At 37.8% G+C, this 14,516-nt stretch overlaps 1 protein-coding gene across 4 annotated transcripts in view; it reads right to left on the bottom strand.

Annotated features, from left to right (window-relative positions):
* The window catches only part of adcyap1r1a (adenylate cyclase activating polypeptide 1a (pituitary) receptor type I), a 46,335-nt gene extending 42,387 nt beyond the window's left edge, over positions 1 to 3,948 (bottom strand). For all 4 annotated transcript variants that reach the window (XM_056742878.1, XM_056742879.1, XM_056742880.1 and 1 more), the window contains exons 1-2: positions 3,776 to 3,948; positions 1,778 to 1,879 (exon numbers count right to left, since the gene is read on the bottom strand). In XM_056742878.1, the coding sequence (XP_056598856.1) occupies positions 1,778 to 1,834 (57 nt within the window). In that variant the 5' untranslated portion in view covers positions 1,835 to 1,879; positions 3,776 to 3,948. The remainder of the gene's footprint in view (positions 1 to 1,777; positions 1,880 to 3,775) is intronic.
* Positions 3,949 to 14,516: the final 10,568 nt, after the last annotated feature.

Genomic DNA, 14,516 nt, shown 5'->3' with positions numbered 1-14,516 from the left:
CATTTGTTGTCATCGTCTCATTCAGCTGATTTAGATGACTGGGTATCTCTTTTATAATGCCACATAAACCACGGTTTCGTGAGGCTTATTGCTTTATTAAAACACAATCATTTTGTTAAAGGTTTTGTTTTGAATTAAGTTTGTAGGGTCAGACCCCTTGGAAGATGACATAATACTCTTGAAACGCTGTCCGCAGCTTCCAAAGAAAATCGCATCTTCCAAAATTCAGAAGTAATTTGATGAGCGATGCTGCTTACCATTACTGCTGACCAAATGGAGCATGGTTGGAGTCTGGCGGCTTATAGACTTAAACAATAGATGTTATTGTCATAGACAAATATTTTAGTAACAGACCTTTTCCAAATTCTATTTCAAGAAAATGAATAAAATGAGGCAAATCCGGTGTGAGACTGGGTGTTATCTCGAAATGTGTGTAGCTGTAATATATATGAAAACATACAGTAAATGACATTTCTTTAAGCCATTTAGTATAGGAAAAAACACACGCACAGTTATAGACACACCCACAGGATAAGATAAAAAAATGATCAAAATCTCAATAACAATGACAGTAAATGGAGCAAAAACTGTCAATATACATTGATCAAAACCATCTAAAATGATCTATGATTCAGTTATTGATAGAGGTTGCTCTCTAATACAATGTATAAAATTCTACATAAATTCTGTCATCTTTAAATCACCCTCTTATCATTTCAAACCTGTATGACTTTCTTTCTTCCGCAGAACAAGATATAAGATATTTTAAAGAACCAGCACCTATTCGCTAGTTTTAGTTTTGTGTTAGTCACACATTAGAAGTTTATGGGTGCCGGCGCTGTTCAGTTACCATTCTTCAAAATATCTCATTTGTGTTCTCCCTTTAAAAATGTAGTTCAAAAGTTGCCAACAAAGTTTAAGTTAAATCTAATTGGCTTCATAAGTGACATGAACTTAAATTACATTAAACTCACCATTTTCTAAGTTTAATGAGTGATTTGTAAAGTCAATATATTTTAACTTAAACATTTCAGCTTTTAAATTCAAGTTGAAACTGATCACTTTTTCTACAGTGCAGAAGATTTTAAGGAGTACTCAGTAATTATTCATTCAAGTATATGAACTCAAATGTTGCTACCAAAATGATGTAGAAAAATAAAGAAATTATTTTCATTGTCTCATTTTACTGTTTTTAGGAAAATGACTGACACTTAACCTCTCTATTTAATCTAATTGATGTTATTGAGTCTAAAAATGACATAAAATGAAGACAATGCTTTCATTGTTCTGATAAATGTCTTGTTGTGATTCTTTTGAGCTATAACCCGACTGACAATCTAAAGGCCAAGAACAAAAGAAAAAGAATATTAAAAGATAACATGCAGAAATGACAGAGTTGACAAGAAAAACAATCACATGAAAGTTTTAATGAATTTGTAAGGCTCTATGGAAGATATCAAATCTTATATCTTAATAAAAAAGCATAAAAATCATATAAGTGTATGTTTTGTAAAAAAAACCATATTGATTTCAACACTCAGTTTACCACAATTTGAAAACATTCTTCTCTATCTCTTCTCAGATTAAAAATTAGATGCTACTTTTGTATCAAATCACTGCATGGGATTAACCAAGTCGCTTTGAAACCGTACGTGACGTAAAAACTGAATCATCAGATAGCAAAAACATTTGAAAAAACGTGTATGTGATCATGCATGTATTGTATGATGTAATCCACAGGTAAATCTGCACGTGTGAAGAATCGAGATGCTCTTACCAGACTGATGATGATGAAGAGCAGGAGGAAGGCCTCCTTTACTGTGTGTCTATGCATCTTGCTCACGGTTGATTCCAGAGATCTCTCGCAGTTTTAAAAACCCTTAAAAGAGACGAGACATCGTTTTAAAAATACAGAAGTTTCATTCAACTGTTCTGCTATGGAGCAATTCATTACAACACAGTATCCATGGTCCTATATGGACATCATTGGTATTATGTTCTTAACATACTCTCCTCCATCTAAAATAATCATCTTTGATCACTGAAGTGCACAGTGGGCTGATGTGGAGGGAGGGGCTGAGCGGGCAAGGGTTTATGGGAAATGTGTGTCAGACTGATTTACTGATCCAGAGCCAATCAAAGGGGGTTTAAAAACGCCTCGTGGTCTTTCACGGCAAGATCTCCACATCAAGCCCCCTTAGCCCATCTTGTCTTAATTAGTTCCCCACCCAAAAGGAAAAACAGATGAAACCGAATAACACAGAGGTGAATTATTGATGATATTCACAATGTTATCTCACAAAAAAAACGATCTACACATGAAAACGTGACAGATTTTGTAAGCGATTCTCTGTTCGCCTCTGTTCCGTTGTCATAACCCTTAAGGAAAAGCAGGGGAGGCAGTTCAAGGAGAAACACGCAGTTCACCGTCAGTCAAACAACAGGTTTTTATGGATGCAGAACACACTCGAGCTCTGATAAGCATCATAATGAGAAGCACATAGGTTCTGAACGCTGGTTCTGAATGGGGTCTGGTGCTCTCACAGCCACGACAAAAACAGCATCTGCCTATAATAATGACCATCATGTGCTTTTTTTAACATTGTAATGACGTTAGGCATTAGTCATCAATCCATGTTGTTCTACACTGACTCTTGTCCAGACACATACAAGTGGAGGGAAAACATGATTTTCATCGTCGGCCAAACTTCAACATCTTAATATGGTAGATAATATCAAGACATTGCAAGGTCAAAAAGTAAGTCTGCATAATAAAACGCAGGTCGTTACACACAATCCAAACATGAATAAAGCTGCAGAATCATAAAGCTTTAAGTCTAAAGAAATGAAGAAACAACACACATATGAAATGGTAGAGATGCAGCTGAATTTCATTTGCATGAATGTGAGGGCAGAATGAATCTGTGCTGTGACTCACTGCATGCCTTCATAGTCACTGCACACTCTGCATTGATTTACTGATGCTGGTGTAAAGCGTTAAAGAGAGAGACAGCAGATCTAACCCAGGAGAAAAATCTTTAGAAATTATTTAATGCTGTAGCGTGCATCAGTAACATTTGTCTGGCAAATACAAATACAAAATACAAGTGATATTTCAAATAAAGTTTGTTTGTATGAACGCCACATTGTTGCATTGTGACATCATTCCAATAACCACATTTCCCCTGAGTTCTCATAATGTGTCAAGATGTTTTACTTTTAGGTTTGTTTGTAGGCTACTCATTATTCTCAATTAGGATTCTTAGTATAGTCCTGTACATGGGTACATTCTGTCTGGAGACACTAAGGATAGTAATAATTAATATCAGTAAATAAATGCAGTGAAACAAATACCATGTTTTTGGCTTTTTAAAGAATATGTCATTGTTGCATTACAGTATGAGAACTGCCAGGAAAGCATATCATTTTCTTTAATATTTGCATTTGTTATTTCCTATTATTTAGGTGACAGCGGTATTTTCTAGACATGCTTCTATAGTTTTTCTCCAAACAGAACAAAAGCACGATTTGCGACAAACGCGTTTTGGATAAAATTCATGATTTCAACGCGTAGCTATGCATACATTATCTTTACATGCCAACACGACTGAACACAGCAAATGAAGACTCGTTATAATTCCTCCATCTATAGAAAACATGATGCAAACCATATTTTGCAGTGTGAACAGAGGTCGCCCACGTTTTTAATGCATAGCAGGACAGCACGCCATATAATGTTATGTGCAATGAACGAAGAAATCTGAAGGAAACTCACCATCCTCACAGAAAGAGACGCGATGTAATCCTTTCTATTGTCAATGCGTAAATGCGCGATGCGCTTCATGCACCTGCGACCGCAACTTTCTCATCCGCGTCTCGCAACCACAGACAAAAGCAATGAATGTGTGTGCTGCAGTGGACCAATGAGAGATCGCGTGAGCTGGGTGATTCCCGCACACTGAAACACCAGCACTGAAGATCACATCACACACAATAAACCATCATTCATCAGCACCAAACAATATTAACTGGCGTTTTTGTCGCTCGATTGGTTGAGTTAGCCACCCAAATGGCGGGGTTCTATCCCCAGGGAACACACATAGCCTACGAACAAAATGTATAGCCTGAATGCCCTGTAATTAGCTTTGCCAAATGTAATTGACATTTGTATGCTTTAAGACAGTTTTTATGTAAACGTCTTTTTAGTCCTTTCTTTTAAAGGTGGTTCAACTGGATATCCTCAGGAAGGCTGTGGAAGAAAACTATTTGGCTACCAAATAATAATTTATTTTATACTTTTCATAATCTAAAGAACCCTTTTCTTCTACAAAGAACGTTTTGTTAACACAAACATTATTCAGAAATTAAAAGTTCTTCATAAAACCATTCTGCATCACTTAAGCAGCACTGAATAATCTCTCACCATTTCTAAAGCAGCACTGAATCATCTCTCACATCACTAAACCAGCACTGAATTATCTCTCACATCACTAAACCAGCACTGAATCATCTCTCACATCACTAAAGCAGCACTGAATCATCTCTCACCATTTCTAAAGCAGCACTGAATCATCTCTCACCATTTCTAAACCAGCACTGAATCATCTCTCACTATTTCTAAACCAGTACTGAATCACCTCTCACCATTTCTAAAGCAGCACTGAATCATCTCTCACCATTTCTAAAGCAGCACTGAATCATCTCTCACCATTTCTAAACCAGCATTGAATCATCTCTCACATCACTAAACCAGCACTGAATCATCTCTCACCATTTCTAAAGTTGCACTGAATTATCTCTCACATCAGTAAACCAGCACTGAATCATCTCTCACATCCCTAAACCAGCTCTGAATCAGCTCTCACATCAGTAAACCAGCTCTGAATCATCTCTCACATCCCTAAACCAGCACTGAATCATCTCTCACATCACTAAACCAGCTCTGAATCATCTCTCACCATCACTAAATTAGCACTAAATCATCTCTCACATCACTAAACCAACACTGAATCATCTCTCACATGACTAAACCAGCGCTAAATCATCTCTCACATCACTAAACCAGCACTGAATCATCTCTCACATGACTAAACAAGCACTGAATCATCTCTCACCATTTCTAAACCAGCACTGAATCATCTCTCACCATTTCTAACCAACTCAACTCAACTCAACTTTATTTATATAGCGCTTTTTACAATTTTCATTGTTACAAAGCAGCTGTACATGAGACACATTTAATACAAGTATGAATTCTAAAGCAGCCCCCCCGGCCAGGCAGATAGTGCAAAACAATATGCAAACGGTGGTGAGGAACCCAAAACTCCCATCGAGAAAAAAAACCTCAGGGGAACCCAGGCCCAACCAGGGGATTCCAGTTCCCCTCTGGCAAAAGCTGCTGCCTCTGCACAAGCTCATCAGTGCTTGCACAACAAGGCTTAATAAAAATATAAAAATTAAAGATTATCATTAACAATCTAATAGCATTTGAAATGTTGTAGAAAAAAAACAAAGTTGTCGCGTCCTTTATCCAGCTCTATCCTCTTAGCACTTGTCAGGTCACCGCTTCCCATTCTCAGCTCTGCCATCAGGTCTGGGCATGAACTGCATCCTGCGGTAACCTTGGAACAAAGAGACAAGACTGGCTGAGAGTAGAGTACTGTTCTGCACTCTTTGATGCAACAAGTACATCATTTGTTGTTGGATGTGTTCCTGGTTCCGGTTGATCTAAATAATGCAGCCTAAATCCTCTGAGGATTAATATTATGGAGGTGTAGTGTATGCAAGATTAAAAAGATGAGTCTTTAGTCTAGATTTAAACTGACAGAGTGTGTCTGCCTCCCGGACCGTGCAGGGAAGAATATTCCAAAGTTTAGGCGCTAGATAAGAAAAGGATCTACCACCTGCACTTGATTTTGAAATTCTAGGTATTACCAACTGACAGGACCCCTTAGAGCGTAACCAGCACTGAATCATCTCTCACTATTTCTAAAGCAGCACTGAATCATCTCTCACCATTTCTAAAGCAGCACTGAATCATCTCTCACCATTTCTAAAGCTGTACTGAATAATCTCTCACTGAAGCACTGAATCAACATCACTTATATCTCTATCACTCACCATAACTAAACAATTTCTTACCATTACATCACTTAATAATCTTTTACTATGCCCGAAACATCACTGCACAATCACTCACAATACTAATCACTCGATAACAGAAGATCAATAAGCCAATGAATTGATCAATCTGGTACATTTTCCAGCACTGCCAATAACACAAATAAGTGCATTTTCCTTTGAAACGTTTAATTTCCAGTCCATCATGGGTTGTCTCCATGATCTTTCAGTAAATCCTTTGTTACCCATTTCTGGTACAAAGTTTCTACTAATCATGCTTTCAAAATGTGTGTTGTGGCCATATTTAGATTTACCAGGTCAAAAATCACATTCATCACGTCCATTATTACCTTTACAAACATTTCTTATTCATTTCAGTAGAGACCAAATGATATGAGATATACTATCCACATTCATGTTACAGCTCCCTAAACTTGTAATTTTATTTCTTTTCACAAACTAAAAAAAATATGGTTGCTTAAATAAAACACTGTATAAGTGAGAGCTCTATCAATTCTGACTATCGAGGAACCTTTGAGTTATAAAATGTTACTCTTTGAAAACCTTTGCTTGCTCTGTGTTAGTTACAGTGCATCCAGAAAGTATTCACAGCGCTTCACTTTTTCCACATTTTGTTATGTTACAGCCTTATTCAAAATGGATTAAATTGATTATTTTTCTTTTCAACAAAAAGATAACCCCTGATGATAACGTGAAAGACTTTTTTGAAATCTTTGCATATTTATTAAAAATAGAAAACGAAATAAAGCACACGTATACAAGTATTCACACCCTATGCTCAATTTGTTGAAGCTCCTTTGGCAGCAATTACAGGCTCAAGTCTTTTTGAGTATGATGCTACAAGCGGTCACACTTATTTTTGGGCAATTTCTCCCATTCTTCTTTGCAGGACCTCTCAAGCTCTATCAGGTTTAATGGGGAGCGTCGGTGCACAGCCATTTTCAGATCTCTCCAGAGATGTTTAATCGAGTTCAAGTCTAGGCTCTGGCTGGGCCACTCAAGAACATTCACAGAGTTGTCCTGTAGCCACTCCTTTATTATCATAGTGTGTGCTTCGGGTCATTGTCCTGTTGGAAGATGAACCGTCGCCCCTAGTCTGAGGTCCAGAGCACTCTTGAGCAGGTTTTTATCGAGGATAATCGCTGTACAATGCTGCAATCATCTTTCCCTCGATACTGACAAGTCTACCAGTTCCTGCCGCTGAAAAACATCACAGCATGATGCTGCCACCAGCATGCTTCACTGTAGGGAGGGTATTGACCAGGTGATGTGCAGGACACTGTGCCTGGTATCCTCCAGACATGACACTTTCTATTCTTTTATCAGAACGGAGAATTTTGTTTCTCATGGTCGGAGTCCTTCAGGTGCCTTTTGGCAAACTCCAGGCGGGTTGTCATGTTACTGAGGAGTGGCATCCGTCTTTGCACTCTGCCATACAGGCCTGATAGGTGGAGTGCTGCAGAGATGGTTGTTCTTCTGGAAGGTTATGCTCTCTCCACAGAGACATGCTGGAGCTCTGTCAGAGTGACCATCAGGTTCTTGGTCACCTCCTGACTAAGGCCTTTCTCCCCAGATCGCTCAGTTTGGCCGGGCGGCAAGCTTCCATTTATGGATGATGGAGGCTACTGTGCTCATTGGGACCTTCAATGCCACATCATTTATTTCCAGTACCCTTGTCAAGATCTGTGCCTGGATTCAAGATCTGTGCCTGGCTTCAAGATCTGTTCCTGGATTCAAGATCTGTGCCTGGATTCAAGACAAAAGTGCTGCGCTGAACAAAGTGTGACGGAGACATTTTCAGTGAAATAAACATCACGGCTTTAAACTGATTTTACGGCTTGAAGCCACTAGGGGGCCCCCAAGCTTACAGGGCACTACGCATTTGCGTGATATACTTGGTGGTTTACAACACTACTGCTGGTGTGAAACTCGAGACAAAGTAATCAAATGATCTGTCGGTGCAAAGTGCAAAACATTTAGGGTGTTTTCATATATGCCACGTTTGGTTCGATTAAAACGAACTCTTGTGCGATTGCTATGTTAGTGCGGTGTATTTGTGTTATTGTGAAGGCTGAGCATCAAACAAGCAGACCAACAGGATTACCTTCAGTTAAGTGGCCTGACATCTACACCTACCAGACAGAGAAACCAAGCTTAGTAAAGATAAACTGAGATGTTTATAGATGAAATCTATAGATGCCTGCTTGTACCAATAGTGGCAAACGTTAGCAAATGCATTTACTTGAACACAAACCTAAAACATAACATGAGCCTTCTCCCTGTTCCCTCTCCCTTTCTACTGATGCACTTGTGACAACCAAAGAAAAAGAGATGACAAGACAAAACAGTTTCCTTTATGTTTTCGATAGTTAACTGCTAGTTGTATAAATAACAAAAGTTAGCTAGCATACCTTATGCGTTACGCTAGTACAACGCTTTGTGAAAATAACCTTGTTCCCCAGTTTCTGGTTTGGCCGAGATATTTTAACTATTATTGTGGTGAGATATTTTAAGACCCAAATCATAGTTCATACCAAGAAAAGACAGACATTTTTATTCTTAAATGTTATGAACTGAAACGAGAGCATTTCTAAACTACAGCTGTCGTCAGTGTTTTTGTTTGGCAATGGCAGCAGGTACATGTTAAAATATCAAATTGGAGACTGTGCTCTGTCGATGTGGCACTAAACACAACACAGTGATATTTTTTTAGGATCGCACCAAAAAAAACGAACAAGAAAAATGAACTCACCACTAATTTAGTCTGGGACTAGGCTTAAACCCAGACCGGGAAACCACCCCATAATGTTTTAAAAACCTCATGAAAGTGATGTTGATAATTTTGAGATTAGAGAATTTTCTTCCATGACCATAAACATATCTAAAGCTCTTTACCATGGCAATGAGAAAAGATGACTCAGCGGAGAGACACTTCATCACTGAAGATCTCACATTATGCTCACTAACATCAGAGCACTGTAAGGTTTGATAAAGCATGTGTTCATTAGCATGAAAAGAGCTCTCTAATTATGGTAAAACAATGAACCTGAATTTTAAATTGTAGAGTTTTCTAATCTCTAATTTCTCTGTATTGTCCCAAATCCTCCACACTGCGCAAATCATCTACCTCCTCACTGATCTACAGGGGTCTCAGACGGATACGATGGGTCATGCAGTGCCCTAGCGCACGCTATCGCCAAGGTCATTTGGTTGTGATGCAGATGGGACAGATACTTGAAGGGTTGAGCGTCGAATTCTCGAGCCCCCCTGTGAATAGCACGCCACGGGGGGCAAGCGGAAGGACTCGATAACGACCATCAACCCCCAATTTCATTAATTGCGAGCCACCACTGACTCTCACAGACGTGAGATGATGCCAAAAGTACGAAAGTGCACGGCATCAAAGTCTATTATTGGTCGAAAAACATATTACAGCTTCCACTTTAAGAGCTTAGTTGCATGTGGTGTAAAGTTTGTATTTGGAATAAAATTGACTTCCCTGTTGAAAATACAAAGCAGTCACTCAAGTTAGGGTACTCAAAAGTAGACAGCAGACAATGGGGATACTCACTAGGGCTTTAAACAGAGCCAATCTTTCAAATTAGGCTCACAGCCACGTGTCTGTTTCACTTTGTACCGTTGGTCCCTGACAGGCTTGTCTGGGAGTCTGACAGATGGAATAATGACTTTATGAAAAGCCGTTCTCATGTAATTATGGGCTGCCTGAAATGACTGACAAGCGTCATGGGGTTTTCAGTCCGTCTATATGCCTAGAAGAGGAAATCATTGCACATCACAATAGTGTCAGAACTCAGAAGGCTGTGTGTGTGGATCATTAAGAGACTGAAAACGTAAAATAAAAGAGAGTTTAAAGGAACAGTTCGCTCAAAAAGTCATTGGATATATACCCTCCCTGTTGTAGGTTTATAATGCCGTATGGCTGTTTTATTTCCAGGAATGCAGAAGTGTCTTTGGATATACAGTCAAAGTGAAAAGGAACAGGCTGTCAAGTTTCAGAAAAGATAAAGAAGAGCAAAAGTTTCATAAAGTGAGCTGACACAGCTTGATATTTGAAGTATTGCACTGTAGGGGTGGGGCTTACTACAGGACTAGGCCTTAGTTAAATTAGGATATTTAGGTCATTTATAAAAACAGACTTTACAAAAAAACTCCCTGGTGTGCATCTCAAGACAAAACAAACGCAATGATATATTTTAGGATATGTCGGTGTATGTTGTTGTTCATCAACACACCTCATTTAAGTTAGTCTGGGACTAGGCTTAAGCCCTGTATGGGAAACCACGCCTAAGAGAATTCACTCACTTAAAATAAAAAGATGCTAGGCCGTGTTTAGACTTGAATTATTTTTCGAAGCTGCTAGCGTCTGTTTTACATTATAATCCTATGGAGTAAGGCCCGATTCACATTTTGCATCTTTTCTGTGCGCATATTTGTTATTTTAAATAGGGGTCGCGACATGCATACGGTGTGACGCACATTTTTTTCAGGCGCGTCGACGTTGCATCAAGATGAAAAAATCAGAACTTTCTAGAAAGGTGCAAACGCACTGCAGATTATGTGACAAGAACCAACCAGCCAATATAGACAAGATCAATGAAAATGGAGACACAAATGATCACAGCATAACTAAATCTAGTAGCAGAGTTATTGCAAGTTATTTTCAGTGCATATAATCCATATATCCTTTGTTTATACCACCTTGTCTCAATGGCTATCGTGGTAGCTACATGGTTGCTTAGCGACGCCAGGAGAGCGCAAGGTGCTTTGGAAAATCAGGAGAACGCAGTGCAGCTTGCGTTTTCAGCGCGGTTTTAGACGCGAAATGTGAATAAGGCTTTTTCAAAAAGCATCCCGAGGGCTTTTTTAAATGTCAGTGCCAGCGTCTTTTTCTGCAGCTCGGGTTGTCTTTTTAAGTTGAAAGCGCCTTTTTGCAGCTAACCAATGAAAAGTGAGTAGTGTGTTGTTTCAAAAACAATATGCGAGGGAGCTGATTGGTCGAGCAGGATCAAGCTTGAAAAATAAAATGCCGGCTGAAACCCTGGTTGGAGCATAGTTTTGTATAAATGTAAGTTGAACTTTCACTTCCAATAACTTGATTACATTTCTAGTGAGAAATTAGTATTATAGATTTTAAATATGTGATTAGTTTTTGCAAAGACGCTGTCTGTTTGTAATTCAAAAAGACCTATCTGTCTCTCTGGGCTCAGACGACGAAGTCTGAGTTCGGCTGCTGTTTATTACCAAACGCTGCCAGCAATTTTTTTACTAAAAAACAACTTTGTTAACTTTTTCTTGTCAAAAAAGAAGTCTTAGTGTGTTCATGGCCTTAGAATGTTTTAATTAATTTATTCACTATTTATAACTTTATCCACATTGGTTGCACTTTATACACCCAAGGAAAAAATGAAGAGACCATTCCACAATTATTTTTCAGTTTTTCTCATTAATAGGTTTAGGTAAAACGATACATTTTTCATTCGGTCTAACTACTTACAATATTTTTCTTAAATTTCAAAAAATAACGTTTATATTTATAATCATTTTTACTCATTTGCAGAAAATGAAAACAGGAGAAACAGGTTAAAAATACCCAGAAAATATGCTCTGCAAAGAAATCAGGTTTTGATTAATTTTAATAATAAAAAACATGTATTTAAATATTTTTTATGTGATAACCTTGCTTTGTCAGTTTTCTTGTTTTACATTGCTGTTGAATGACTTTGTCACTCCTGAAGTTTGATTTTATTAAAATTCAACATACGCTTCACTGGAATGACCACAACACATCTAGCCGTCTCTTTATTTTATTTTTCAGGGCTTTATGTAAACCCAATATTGAAACATTTTCAGGAAGATTAAAAAAGGCAGTGATCCCTAAAAATCACTGAAATACCTTTGAAAACATGTAAACGGTTGTTCTCATGTGAACACAAAACACAAAAATCCAAGTTGTTTTTGCTGATGTCCCACGACGGTGCGGTCTGGCAGCGTTCCTCCAAAACGTCTCTTTGAGGAGAGGTCAAGGTCAAATCTCCAAATATCCATCACCACGATTGGATTCATGTGGTTTAGTGTTCATGTTTATCTCGAGTGATTTAGTCCATCAGTGAGTTCTCACAATAAACACACATTCCACATTTTTAATCTCTCTCAGGATTTCAATGGAGGAGGTTAAAAGCCGATGAGACGTTTACCCGAGCTAAAACAAAAAATTGTGTTTTCATCGTGTGATGACATGCATATTTGGTGATAGGAGACAGAAAGAACAACAAATCAAAACAAACACTACTGTATAAAGACATTTCAGAAAGAAATAACATGGGGTTGCTGTTGGAAAAGTGTAGATGGTTTTGCTTTAATGTAGAAAATATTTAATGCATATTCAGGTGCGTATATCCACATTTTTTACCCTCATAGTATTGCGATAGAACTACAGAGCATTTTGCAAGACGTAAACAACACAGAAGCACTTCCTGCTTATAGGATTTGTATTTATTTCACATAGATAATTACGTTTTATAAAGGTTTGTTAAACATTTCCATTCAGTTCTAAACGTGCTGTTTTTTTTCATTTTGTTGTAACGTTTGTGTTGTGTTAAAAAAACAGGAAGTGCTTCTGGACCAGTTTATGTTTACATATTGCAAAATATACTTCCAACTTCCAACGATCCGATCAATTCCCAGAAGACAACCTCAAGCCCCGCCATACATTTTGTTCCCAATTTCAAAAGTCTTTCCCTCAGATTAATGCCCCAATATGACAGAAAAAATCATTGCACCTTGCGTTTCATGCATATTCTAAATGTACTGTCATTTGCTGTAAAACAATGTTAAGGGGACATTTTCAAAAAAGCTGCACGTTTACGTTTTCAACAGTATATATTTTTTTGAATGTTTATTTTTGACATTTTCGAATGATATTGCATTGAAATAGTTTATAAAGTGAAAATATTACAATTCAAAGCTCGAAACCAGCAATGATCCAGTTAATCAACACACATCATATTATTCAAACCTCAATTATTAAACATAGTTTGTAAAATCATAAAATCCCGTAAAGGTCGACAAACACACGTTACAGCAACTGAATTCAAAGTTGAAAGTGGTCTGTTAAGAAAGTACTACATTACTTATAATAATTATTGTAATATGTGTGAAAGATAGTTGTTTTATAGAGCGTGTGTAAAGTGTGAAGTGGTTTTATCAATGCACCCTTTGTGAAATAAGCACAAAATCAATATTTAAGGTCATAGCTCGTTGGTTTCTCCACTTTTTTATTAATCTGTATGCTCATCTAAAAGCAAAATTCTGAATTAATATAACCTCTCAGAGCAGCAGTCTTGGGGTTGTCATGGTTACGTAGCTGCACTCAAAAGCATGAGTCACATGATAAGCAGAACACACGTCTGTTTGATGGTTTCGAGTGCAAGAAATACACAGTCCACGGCTCACGAACAGAGCGAGACTCAGTGTTGCCGGGAAGATCTCAGAGTCAAGTGGGCGTTCTGCATGAACCTTATTATTTCCTGATGATGCTGTGAGAGAGAGAGAGTGAGGGAGAGGAATGGGGTAATGCATTCACAACGAAGAATACAAGCAGAAATAATTTTTCATCGAGTTTGGTGTATTGTACAGATAAGTGTGTCTGCCTGCAACTTTACAATCTCCATTCATTTTACACCTCAATACTGTTCGGATATTTAACTAATTGTTTCAATGATTTCAATTTTAATTCTCTTAAGTCATTTTAGGAGAAACATGTGAGACAGAGTTGATACTTATAGTCTTAGAACTCTATCTGAGTAACAACCTTTTTCTCTGTGATAATATGATAAAGATACACAAATAGAGCATTCAGCTATCGAGAGCCTTCCACTGTGGGTTTGTTACGATCAACATCACAGTGATTAGCAACAAAGACGGTCCAGTCTAATTCTGCCAATATGGTCATCAGACACACATATTTGTCAATTCTCAGAAAACATCTGTTTCAAGTGGCGTGACCAAACAAATTACAGTCATCCGGCTCTTCACAGCCAACTCACTGCCTTTTATTTCTCTAGACATCATTCCAGAGTTTTACCTGCTCTTTGTCTCAGCAACAAATCAAAAATGTCTCATAGTTACAATTTCCATGGTAACTATGGATGAGCAGGTCATCTTTCAGACACTATAAAGAGCATCACAAGCAACCAGAGAACCCACATCACAAACAGATCAGAAGATAAATATAAAACAAACCCCACGATGAGCATATCAATTCAATGACCAACAAAAAAAGGAAAATTCATGAGATCACAATATGTAAGTTGTGATCCATATTATGGAGAAATATTAACACACAAAAGTTTGAA

The sequence above is a fragment of the Triplophysa dalaica genome, chromosome 3 (genome assembly GCF_015846415.1).
Source record: "Triplophysa dalaica isolate WHDGS20190420 chromosome 3, ASM1584641v1, whole genome shotgun sequence".
Classification (NCBI taxonomy): Eukaryota; Metazoa; Chordata; class Actinopteri; order Cypriniformes; family Nemacheilidae; genus Triplophysa; species Triplophysa dalaica.
Note: the sequence above shows the minus strand (reverse complement) of the source record. Positions and strands in the feature narration are given on the sequence as shown.